Source organism: Lissotriton vulgaris, chromosome 11, assembly GCF_964263255.1.
Source record: "Lissotriton vulgaris chromosome 11, aLisVul1.2, whole genome shotgun sequence".
NCBI lineage: Eukaryota > Metazoa > Chordata > Amphibia > Caudata > Salamandridae > Lissotriton > Lissotriton vulgaris.
In genome coordinates, this window is record NC_141699.1 from 872109002 (window position 1) to 872121547 (window position 12546).

General features: G+C 43.1%; 1 protein-coding gene across 1 annotated transcript in view; it reads right to left on the reverse strand.

Annotated features, from left to right (window-relative positions):
• KIF1A (kinesin family member 1A) overlaps nt 1-12546 on the reverse strand; it is a 2508766-nt gene that overhangs the window by 2395498 nt on the left and 100722 nt on the right. The window contains exon 2 of the mRNA XM_086944020.1: nt 2008-2175. Within this exon, the coding sequence (XP_086800146.1) occupies nt 2008-2113 (106 nt within the window). The 5' untranslated portion in view covers nt 2114-2175. The remainder of the gene's footprint in view (nt 1-2007; nt 2176-12546) is intronic.

Consider the following 12546-nt stretch of genomic DNA (forward strand, 5'->3'; position numbering starts at 1 on the left):
TACGATTTTTGCATTTGGGATGATGCATCCCAAATGCAAAAATACCGGTTCCAAAGGGGCAGATTCTGAGAATCTGCCCGTTTGCGACCGGTTTTTAGCTTGATACATCTATGCCTACGACTTTTATTTAAATTCTACAAAAAATGTTTTAAAATGCATCAATTTGCATTCAAGATCAGGAAGTCCGTGGTGTGCAGAAGCCCTACCTACAAACACTGTCACGGATGAGCGCGATTGCTGGACGGGGAGAAGCCCGCCTTGAGCTACGACTCTTCTCTCACAACAAAAAGAAAGACTGAGGTGTCCAGTCTCCTTGGTAACTTCAGCGCCGACGGAACAAACAAGGGGAGAGGGGCACGGAGAGCCCTCTATGTGCCCCTCTCTACCAGGTGCAATGACTTCAAAGAGCCGACGGGCGAGAGGGTTGGGGAACGGGGGAGGGAAAGCACTGACAGGAGATGTGCTGTGGCTTTGGTGTGCGAACGGAGGAGGTGGCACGCGCGGACAGGAGATATGCACTCCATACGCGTGCACATCGCCTGTCCGCGCGTGCAACCTCCTGTCTCCTTTCGTGCACCAAATCGGCAGCAATAGAGCTCGCTAGCGAAGCAGCTCCGCTGCATTCGCACGCGAGCCCTAAAAAGGGGTTTGTTTCCCTCATCAGAAACGTCTTAAACAGGCAAGTGTGCACAGCTAAATAAAGATGACAATGGATTAATATGATTATACTTTGCCACATTAACAGGCAGACATGGTGCAAAAGACTATACATGAATAACTTTACCATCTTCCGAGGGAGAAATAATGCTATCAGATTCCAGTTTGAAATCAGAAATGTTGGTTTCTAAAACAGTGGCAGAATATCCAATTTAAAAGTCAGAGAGAGGCAATTACACTTGCCACAGAGAAGCCGAGCACCATCCTCCCCAGCAATAAACAGATTCAAGAGCACCAATATTTTTTGTTCAAGTGACATAAGACATGTTGCAAATATTTAACATACCTCTTGAATGTCCAGTTCATCCGATTGCCTTTATAAAGATTTTACAGCTACAGCAAGAGAATTTTTCCTGCCTGCATAATGTTTGCATTTAAGCGCCAATTGCACCCACCAGTCCATCAGCCTCTCCATCAAGAGATTGAGTGGTTGTAATCTCTCCATTTGCATGTCAGTGAGTCTGACAGTGTGCCAATTTCTTTTGTTTAACAAACGTGTGGGTGGGTATATCAGTATCATCAACAACTATGACCCAATAATTAATATTCAGTGCCTCCTCACCGCCAACAAAAGAAAAGAAAAGAAATCAATAATAGAGTTTCAACCCGACCCAAAGAGGAGGAGATGATATCCTGTATGTAAGCATTAACTAACAGTGATGTTTTCTACTTCGATAACAAGCTGGTACAGTTTACATCATCCTACAAGCTGCTATTTTGTATGGCAAGAAATTAAGCAATAGGTGGTTGAACATACCTTGAAGTGCAACCACTGAACAGAGATCCCACAAAGATGTAATTCCTAAAAAAGCCATCCGTAAATGCTAATATTATGAGCGCCAAACCCTGAGTAGTTGTGCCTTATGGAGTAATTTTAAAATAACAATAAGTAAGGATTAGATTTCCATTCTTTAATTATAAGACATTCACCAAGTGTGTATCCTGCCCTCTCCTCTGATGACTCCTCAGCAAACACTACAAGACTCCATGCACTCTGGCATACATTTGCTCCTGGATCTCCTGACTATTTCATCCTTTAGCACCTCTGATTCAAAGCAGCACCTCCTGCAGTAACACCTATGGTCAAGGTCGACATGAAACCCTGAGAATCCCAAGGGCAATTTCAAGAAGGGAGGAAGTAAAGTTCAACAAACACCTACAAAGTGCGACTAGGAAGCAATTATTTTTAGATATGTCCTGAATCACTACAAAAATTGTTCATTTTGGATAATATTTTCATCAAACCAAAATATGTGCATGTTATTGGGACACTGTATCTACTTTACTTACTTGTTGTGCTTCCAGACATCTGAATGATACACTTAGACTCACGCCCCATTTCCCTGGAGTTGAAGGGGCGCACACGCACAGCCACTTTCACAGATGCGCCAGCCATCTTAAAATTTCACAGATTTCTGTTACTTTTTACTCGCTTGAGGTCCCAAGAAGAGTCTTCACCTAATAAAGAAAATGGAAAGAGGTTAAGAAAAGGCAAAATTTCTCACAGGACTCAAAAATGACTTTTAAGTACTTTAGTCAAAAAAGGACAAGCCCTAGGATACAAAACTGAAGTGTGTGTTTGAGCTTATGAGAGAGAGAGTGTGTCTGTGTTTGTGTTACTATCTCAGGTGTGATACACACTCACGCTGTGGGGACTTGATTGCCCTGTGAGGACCAGGTCCCCACAAGGCAATACCTTTTAAATTATAAAAAATGACTAAAGGAACATCTGTGTCAATTTTTACATTTTTTTAAAAAGAATTATCTTGTCCCGGGACCTGTGTTTCATCAAGTGTGTTTGTATTTCCGCTCAGGTCTGCCCCTGTAGACAGGAGACATTACTGCAGTCTTAAACACACTTTGTTCACTAGGAACACATATTAGCAGCAGAAAATACAGACATCTCTAAGGGAAAGCTGCATCCCCTGTTTTTATCCAACTTATTTTCATGCAAATTAACAATTTCTCTATTTAGCAAATTAAAACATTATTTTAAATTTATATTTTCAATGCAACTTTTTGGTGTCTGAAAATAGTTTTTTGGTGTCTGAAAATAGTTTGTGGTTTTAGGTGGGTCAGTTTTGAGTCCTAGATTCTTATCTTATCTTTATTTATTTATTTATTTTATCCTTATCTGCAATTAAAGAATGATGGTGCACTACACTGCATTAGATTATAAACTGATTTGATAGACTTTTTCAAATAATCTAAAGGCAATCAATTTGTAATGTTACAATGTAATGCTTGTATTAGGACCACTGAGTATTTGTGTTGCTTTGCCATTGTTTAAATAATAATATGCTCTATGGAATATGACCATTTAAATTAAGCATAGGTGAAAAAGTTTATTTTTAACTGATAAGTTATGATCTTATAAAATGATTGAACTTTTTCAAAGATGTATTCAAAATACAGCCATATTATGTAATTACATTTATATTGCTTAATTTTAAAACTGTCCCTAAAGTTTTTAGAAATAAAAACAGTTTGTCGACAGGCCCATTGATGGGTAAAGAATAATCATATTTTCAGAATGATGCCCCAAAAGAGGTTTTTCTTCTTCTGATTGCAAGTGTGCTATCACATAGATTTTCCCTGTTAGGCAGATTTTGACTTTTCTAACCTATTGCTGCTTAAGGTTTATGAAAAGAATACATGTAAAATACATGGTTTTATTCGTCAAGCAGTCCTTCTTTGTTCAAATATGAAACAGCTGAGTTTTTGCTTCTCAATTGAGATTCTGGGACCACATGTACAAATAAACCGGTCCCAAAAAGTGACTGCACATTGTGGTCACAAAACATTATTACATGTATACTATTACTAGCTTTACCCGGCCACGTGTTGCTGTGGCTCAGTCTGATTAAATGGAAGAGAAAGAAAAGAGTAAGCACACAATTCTAAGATGTTTAATTTCACAATGCTTGTGGGTATACAACATGTTTTTGTCCATCCTAATATATGTAGACTATTGTCTATATGTATCCCTTGTATTTGTTGCGCAGCGACCAAATCAATAGGGTCTGTTCGGACTTTCGATTAAAAACACGATGTATTGGACACGTGCGTATTCAAATCCAACATTGTGTATATATAAACACGCGCTAATGTTGCAAAGTGAACCAACTCCTCCCCTCTCCTTACACCCACTTCCTGGTCTGCCATCCTTACACCAACTGTCCATCCTAATATATGTAGACTTTTGTCTCTATGCGTCCTTTCTTAATGTTGCCAATTGAACCAACTCCTCCCCCCTCCCTCCACCCACTTCCAGGTCTGACGCGCTAATGTTGCAAAGTGAACCAACTCCTCCCCCCTCCCTCCACCCACTTCCCGATGTGCCATCCTGACACCAACTGTCCATTCTAATCTATTTAGACTATTGTCTCTATGCGTCCTTTCTTAAAGTTGCAAAGTTAACCAACTCCTCCCCCCTCCCTCCACCCACTTCCCGGTCTGCCATCCTGACAACTGTCCATCCTAATATGTGTAGACTATTGTCTATATGCGTCCCTTGCATTTGTTGCACAGCAACCAAATCAATAGGGTCTGTTCGGGTTGCAAAGTGAACCAACTCCTCCCCCCTCCCTCCACCCACTTCCTGGTCTGCCATCCTGACACTAACTGTCCATTCTAATATATGTATACTATTGTCTATATGAGTCCTTTCTTAATGTTGCCAAGTGAACCAACTCCTCCACCCTCCCTCCATCCACTTCCCGGTCTGCCATCCTGACACCAACTGTCCATCCTAATATATGTAGACTATTGTCTCTATGCGTCTATTTTAGTTGTTGCGCAGCAACCCAATCAATAGGGTCTGTTCGTCCTTTAGATTAAAAACTTGCGCGTATTTGACACACGCGTATTCAAATCCAACGTTGTGTATATATAAACATGCGCTTATTCGAATTCAACGTTGTGTCAAACTTTCAAATCAATCGTTAAAGAACTTTCGTAGATTTAAAATTTTTATCAAACGCACATTGACATTTTTATGTGTCTGTTTGTGCTTTCGATTAGGAACATGCACGGATTCGACACGCGCGTATTCGAATCCAACGTTGTGTATATAAAAACCTGAGCGTATTCGAATGCAACGTTGTGTCAAAATTTCAAAGCAATCAGTGAAGAACTTTCGGAGATTTGAGATTTTGAACAAACGAACAGTTACATTTTTATTTATATAGATAGATGAATTGCAATAAGAGGTGATGCCTATTTTACACCTGCGAGACCTTAGACCCCATTTTGCCATTCGGGAAGGCTTTCGCAAAATGGGTTTAAGGATTGGCAAACCACTATTTTGCGGTTTCAAACTCTTTGATTTTGTAAATCCCAAATTGCTACCATTACATGTTTTCGGACATAGCTGGTGTTCCCAAGAGGGTCCATACTGCTGACCTGTGAAGGTTGCTGAGATCCTCAAGCTGTTTAGAGAGGTGCCTGGCACACATGTTAGTTCTTGGATGCTGTCAGGGTCACAGTTGGAAGGGCTGATCCCCCTTTTATGTTTTTTTTTAAATTGTTTTGAACTTTCTCACTTTTCTTTTAGTTTTATTTTGCTTTACTACTAGAGACTGGCTTCACCCACAGACATGCCTCCTGCCCATGATGGGCCATTTAACTGCATCAATAGCGCGGATGCGTGCAGCGGGCAGGCTACTGGTGCGCCAAAGGTAAGCCCCTGATTCCTGGACCATGCCAAATGCCTGTCCCCTTGGCCGTTTTAAACCAGACTCAAGGACAATTATCAGGTATTCCAGGGGTGTGCGCTCTTAGCGCTTGGCTCCACTGGTAAATGCTTAGCCCCCATACTTCTAGATACAGACAGCCCCTCCTTTGAACTAAACTATAGTTGCTCTACTTGCGGTTTCATCTTGGGATCTCCAATTCCCAATGGGTGGCATCCCACTAATGATCCTACTCATGTCCTTTTCCCCTGCGCTGGCACACAATTGGCGTCCATGCTCCAATGCAAGCCCCCTTGCCCTATGGTGCAAGGGTGTCTGCGCTGTTAGGGTGATTGTATTTGTGAGGGAAGGGACCCCTTTCTGCAAAAAACAATCACGAAAGGTATTTTCCTATTTCTATGTGTGTTGCAGATTCAAGCATACACAGAAAAAGGAAAAACGAGTAGAAATAAAGGTATTTCTCCTCGATGTGCTTCTCTTATGCCTCCCTGGGAAGCGTAGGGATCTTATGCATTCCCAGATTTGCAAAAGCTTGTAAATCTGGGAATGTGTCAGGTTCTTAGGATGTTGAATGGAAACACCCATGAAACCCCCCTTTCATGTGGGATGGGGTTGTATTTTATAAAGCCATGAAAAGCCATGCAGGGTGGCTTTACATGGCCTTGTAAATATGGGCAGGCACACTGAGCCGCTGGTGTGTCAACAAAGTGGTGCACCAGCGATGCAATGGACTTGTAAATAAACCCCTAAGGGGCATATTTACAAGCCCCTATCGCCTCCACATCGTCACTTTCAGTGACTTTATGGCAATAGGGGCCTCACCTTATTTACAAGGCAGCTTTAAGCCTCTTAACCTGGCATAACGCTTCCTTGTAAATAAGGCATCCTTAAATGCTGTATTTAGCATGACAATGGAGGGAATGGGTGTTGCGGTGGGTGTTCCACTGCAACACCTTATTGATTTACAAGGGCAGTGTAAATAGGAGGAAGTGTCAAAATGAGGAGAAATGGTTTATTTCTCCTCTTTTTGCTGTTTCCATGTATGCAGCCTTGTGTAGCACACATAGTAACAGCAAATTGCCTATGAATGTTTATCTGCATGAAGGGTGGAACATCCTTTTCAACGCAACTTTTACGACGCATGCCTTTACATCGCAAGTTTTCCAACGCATGTCATTACAACGCATTGAGATGGGGGGCGTTCTAGGATAGGGAATAGATTTAATTTACCTTCCAACACCTTCCCTACTATCCACGGGGACTGGAGTTGGAATAGTAAATTAAACTATTTACTATCCAGCACCCCTCAACACTATGCGTTGTAACAGCATGCGTTGTAAAACCTGCGATGTAAAGGCATGCGTAGTAAAAGCATGCGTTGTAATGTCATACAACCGCATGAAGGTGACCCTTCTTGTATTAAGCACAATAAGCAGCACACATAGAAGTTACAAAACGGCAGTTAAAGATTGTTTATGTGCAGGAAGGGGGACCTTCCTGTACATAAACAATCTTCCCCTCAACTCAGGCACCCTTGCACTATTGTGTGTGAATAACTAAAGACTTCCAGACTTGGGGATGGGCCTAGCTGCAACAGAACACACCTTTGTATGGTTGAAAGCTGACTGCTGCATGGTGCTTGACTTACTTGCGACCCTGAGGGAAGAAAGAATAGAGACACCTAAACGGAGGTGCTCCTTCAGCAAAGCTTCCAGCCCAGAGCTGTTTTCCACATGCTACAATTAAAATGCCATGCAAAGTTCTATGTGCACAGGAAGACAGTTTTTGTGAAAAATATATGTTTTATATTTAAAGAAACCACTTCTCCAGTCCAAAGTTTGCTTTCAAGGAAAGGAATCCATGACTTTCAGAGACCCTTTCACGCATGGCTTTTGGAGATACTCACATTATTTTTCATTTTTAAACAGGTAATTCTCTGGTACATTTCAAAACACCTATTCACAGCTGAATTAGCTACTCCTTATTTATATTAAATTGGATGAAGTACGAGTGTACCACGCCAGCTCCTCATCACGGCTGAGGGAGCTCAGCAGGATTATTCTTTAACAAAATAAAAAAAACACAGAACTTTATTGGCAAAACTACATTACAGTAGTTTTCCTTTGCTGCTGAAAAAAAAATGTTGCCTCATCTGAAAGAGGCTAGGAAAATGGGTGGCACTAAAACGCAAATGGAGAGATGAATGGCTTTATCTTTTCTTTCTGATTCTTGTGGAACTGCATTTAATATGGGAAAACAAAAATGCACAGTCCACGATGCAAGGAAATATACCAGAGATGGGTGAACAAACCTATGCTGCTATTGTACAAGTTGCTGCTGTTAAAATGCAAGAGATCAAGCAGGATGAACACACTTCAGAGGATATTCTGCACCACCAAAACTGAGGGAAGCCCCATTTTACGGGGACAAATGCATGGAGAGCAGGAATTTTTGTTGCATTTCTGATTTTTTTCCTGCCTCATTACACACATTACTGAAGTGTGCACACTACGTAGTCTTTTTAGTTTTTGACACTGCAGCCCAGGGAAGGTGTCTGTAATCTGGTGAAGGGCAACAAACGAGCCCTTCTTGGCGAGCGTGACTACCATAAGCCTGCTTTGTCACTTGAAAGTTGTAGTGGTATTCTGTGTATATGTTAAACGCACCCGCAAGGGTATTTTGGCGCTGAGCAGCTGTGTGTGCATAGCCCTGACTTTAAGTGCAGTGAGTAAGTGCACCACACTGATATGACAGGCCTTTTGTCTGTTCCTGCAAACTACTGGCCATGGGTAAATTGTCTACTGGCCTTGCCATGATAAAGTGTTGCCCAACCTCATGTAATCAGGGGGCATATGTATGAAACTATTTCGCGATCGCAAACACTGCCAATTGCAAAAAAACAGTGTTCGCTATTGTGAAATAGACAAACGCGATGTATGACACATTTTGGCATTGCATAATACATTTTTTTTTAAATCGCAATTTTTGAGATTTCTTAATTTGCAAGGCCCGAAGTCTGCAAATTTCTCTGCGAATTCACAGTCTGTGATACGCAGCCTGCAAAAATCACAAATAGAGAAATTGCAGTTTGGGAAATTGTTATAAATGAAGTTGAGAGGCAAATAAAAGGCTTAATGGTTATTTATTAAGCACTACAGAGAATAACTGGTGATCCCATCAGAAAGCAGGGAGCTAACTGACTAGGAAGAACACAGTAGAAAATGACATCAGGAAAATGGAATGTCAGACTTACAGGGATACAGCAGAACATAAGTGCAGAGAATACAACATATCCTCTTCCCTTCATGTGGTAGAAGCAAAAGAAAAAAAAAAAAAAATACAAGCAGAAAAAAAAACAAAATACAAGCACATGCTCTTCATTACAGAGAGAGACCTTATTTGCAAACAAAATCATGTAAGTAACCCGGAGGTCTTCTCACTCTCTGAGCTCTACCAACATTAATTTCCTTAGAAGGAACATCACGGCCGCACTCAGCCTTTTTGTACAGTGCCACACGTCTTAAGTTCCAACTTTCACCGTTGAATAGAGATATGAACCTTTTGTGAACAGACTTGACTTTGAATGGTCCCCTGAACTTTGTCAACCCAACCCCAACTCGACCAGGCTTGACCTTCACCCAATCGTTCACCGCAATCTTACAACTTCCATCCGGTTCACCCACAACGCCAGGATTGTCAGGACCAACATTTATCAACTCTTTCATCCAGGCAGCAACCAGCTTGGTGCCAGCTGAACGCCCCCTCATGATGCTGAAAGGAACCATTCCAGCCACACCATTCTCAGTGGTTCTGTAGGCCCAAACCAGGTCGTTCACCAATTCTCTCACATCTGTCCTGGACGAAATTGCCATCTGAATTGCACCCTTAACCATCCGGTTCGCCCTCTCAACTATTCCATTCCCCTGGGGATTGTAAAGTGAGGTCCTTGAATGTGCAATTCCGCACCTTTTCAAGAAATTAGCCATCTCCAGGGAAGTCAACTGGGTCCCATTGTCGGTGATAATCCTAGTTGGAAAACCTTCCTCCCTAAAAATGTCACCCAACACAGTAATAGTGTTGCTGGTAGTGATCTCCCTCATGAATTTAACCACTAACCACTTTGAGAAAATGTCAACTACCACCAACCCAAACCTCATATCTTGGCTCAGCTGGTAGAACGGGCCAATGAAATCAAGGCATATAGTGTGCCATGGACACCCTGGGTCACCTATTGAGCCACAACCAATATGACTACCAACTTTAAGCCTCTTCTCACTCTCCAAGCAGTCCGTACATTTTTCCACCCACTGAGAGATTTCTAAGTCCATACCGGGCCACCAAAAATTCTCCCTAACTCTCCTCTTGGTGAGGGACTGGCCCAGATGGCCTTCGTGGGCTAGTTTAAATAAAGTAAACCTCACATCTTGTGGAGGAATAAACTTATCTTCCATTAAAATTAAGAAGCCATCTTTGTCCAAGACAGATAGCTGTTCCAGGACTTTCAAATATGGGCGAAGTGCTGGGGATAGGCAACTCTCTCTTCTTGGACCTTTTACAATCAAGTCCTTGACTTCTCTCAACACAGCATCCTTAGCCATAGAGGTATTCCACAGACTCTTGCCAATCGCCCCGGCACAGATATCCACTACCTCATCCACAGCAGCCACAGACCCTTCGGAATTGGATGATTCAACTCCGACCTTGTCTACTATCTCCCAAGGTAGTGGTAGTCTAGAGAGTCCATCGGCTTGGCAATTCCTCCACCCTGGGATGTACTCAACGGTATACAGATACTCTTGAATCCTAGCAGCGAGTCTAGCTAACCTCGCAGAACCCTTGCCGGCCCCACCAGGTGACAGGATTTTAACTAAGGGTTTGTGGTCTGTCAACAGCGTAAACTTGAACCCCCACAAATACATCCTGTAATACTCGCAACCCCACGCTGCAGCTAAGGCCTCCCGCTCGATTATAGAGTAATTCCTCTCAGCCGTTGTGAGCGTCCTTGAAGCAAAAGCTACAGTCTTGGTCCCAGACTCATGTACTTGAGCCAAAACCGCACCAACACCCACAGCACTGGCATCCACAGTCAAGACTGACCTACGGTTGGTTAATAAATAACCATTAAGCCTTTTATTTGCCTCTCAACTTCATTTATAACACATGGCGACGAGGATGGGATACAGCAGAACATAAGTGCAGAGAATACAACAGAAATCAAAAGGCAATGTATGAATATTTCGCAAATTGCAAATTCCCAAAAAATTGCGATTTTGCTCATCAAATTTACCACCAAGTCAATGCAGATGGTAACCATTTGAAGCTATATAAACAGGCCCACAATGCAGCAGGGACTTCCACAATGGCAGCACTATATGTAATAGCCAGGAAGCTGCGAATTTGGGCAGCAGCACAGAGGAAGATGCGACAGGAACGAATCTTCAGAGTGCGCATCACTCTGTTCCAGCAGACAGAGGAGGAGATCAATGAGAAGTACAGGTTGGACTCAAAGACCATTTAGACCTGATAGAGAAGCTGAAATCCCATCTGGAACACCCAACACGCAGGACCTAAACCATTCCTACCCATGTGCAGGTCCCGAGCTCATTGCACTTACTGGCCTCAGGGAGTTTTCAAGGGGTGATAGCAGTGGCAGGTGGGTTCTCGCAGAGTTGCCTGTCACGCTTCTTCCTTGCATTCCTAGATGCAATGGTACAGAGGCTACAATATCACATACAATTCCCCAGCACACAGCAGGCATTACAGCAAACAAAACTGGACTTCTACCAGATTGCACAATTCCCCTACGTAATTGGCTGCATAGATGAGACTTCTAACCCCCATCAACCAATGAATATGTATGTAGAAACCGTAAATCATATCATTCCCTAAACATAGAGGTCATCTGCAATGCCAAACATATAATCAATGATATTGTAGCTAAATACCCAGGCAGTACTCACAACACTTTCATCATTCGACATAGTGGGATATACAGACGTCTCAATGCTGGCGAGTTTGATTAGGGCTACCTACTAGGTAAATGCATGTCAAACATCCCAACACACAGTACATCATTGGGATGGAGGGCAATAACTCACCTCTCATTTCTATTGCTGCAGGTGACAGTGCATATGCAGAGCGGAACTCCATCCTGACACCATACCTAAATCCAGCCAATGCAAGGGAGAGGAGATACAACCATGCACACAATTCTATACGCTGTGTAATAGAGCGGACGATTTGGATCCTGAAGAGCCAGTTCCGCTGCCTGCGTAAAAGCGGAGGAGCACTCCAATACAGCCATGAGATCTGCTGTAAGATTGTGGCTACCTGTGCAATGCTCCACAACATAGCTATGAAAAAAGACATCCCAATAGAAAGACTGATACTGATACTTCTCTGGCAGACTAGCAGTTGGATTTGGGGCAGCTGCCGGTCGACAGAGACGGGATGAGATCACATAGAACTACTTCTAGGTGAGTAATAATGACATGATGCAAAATATATTTTGTAGCAGGTCTGTGTTTAGTCGAACCCTTAGCTGCAGGATAATATTTTACCACAGCCTGACAGACTCAATGAGTGTCGCTATACGTAGCGCATGGTAGGTCCACAGTGCCAGGAATGCATGCAAGTCTGGAGTCCTGTTGGAATGGGTTGCCTCACCCATCTGCGTGACTCAGTGTTGCCAGTTCATCTCTTCCTGGGACAGACTGCTGCGGCCCGTTTAGGGTGCTGACTGCCCTCCCTGAGTCCACAGGTGTTACACCCTGTCTCCCACTGCACCTTCTTGAGTCTGGGACTGGTGGGGTGATGCTGCTCCTGCTGGACACCTCCTCAATGTCCCCTGAGCCCAGGAGTGCTGTGGCACCTGTGTTTGCTGTCTGCAGTTGTTCCACAGCAGTGGTGACCTGCAGCAGGCCTTTTGCCACATCCTAGCAGCAGTGAGACATATCCACTTTCATGCTGACGGTGCGACGTGTCAGCTAGCTAGTGGCAGTGCACAGGCGGTTCACCGCCTTGGTGTAGCTGTTCAGGCGGCTGTCGGCACGTTGGCTCACACTGAGCCTTGCTGCCTGGTCCCTCTTTGATGTGGCACACAGTTCACGGATAGCACCTGCCATGTCCATGATGC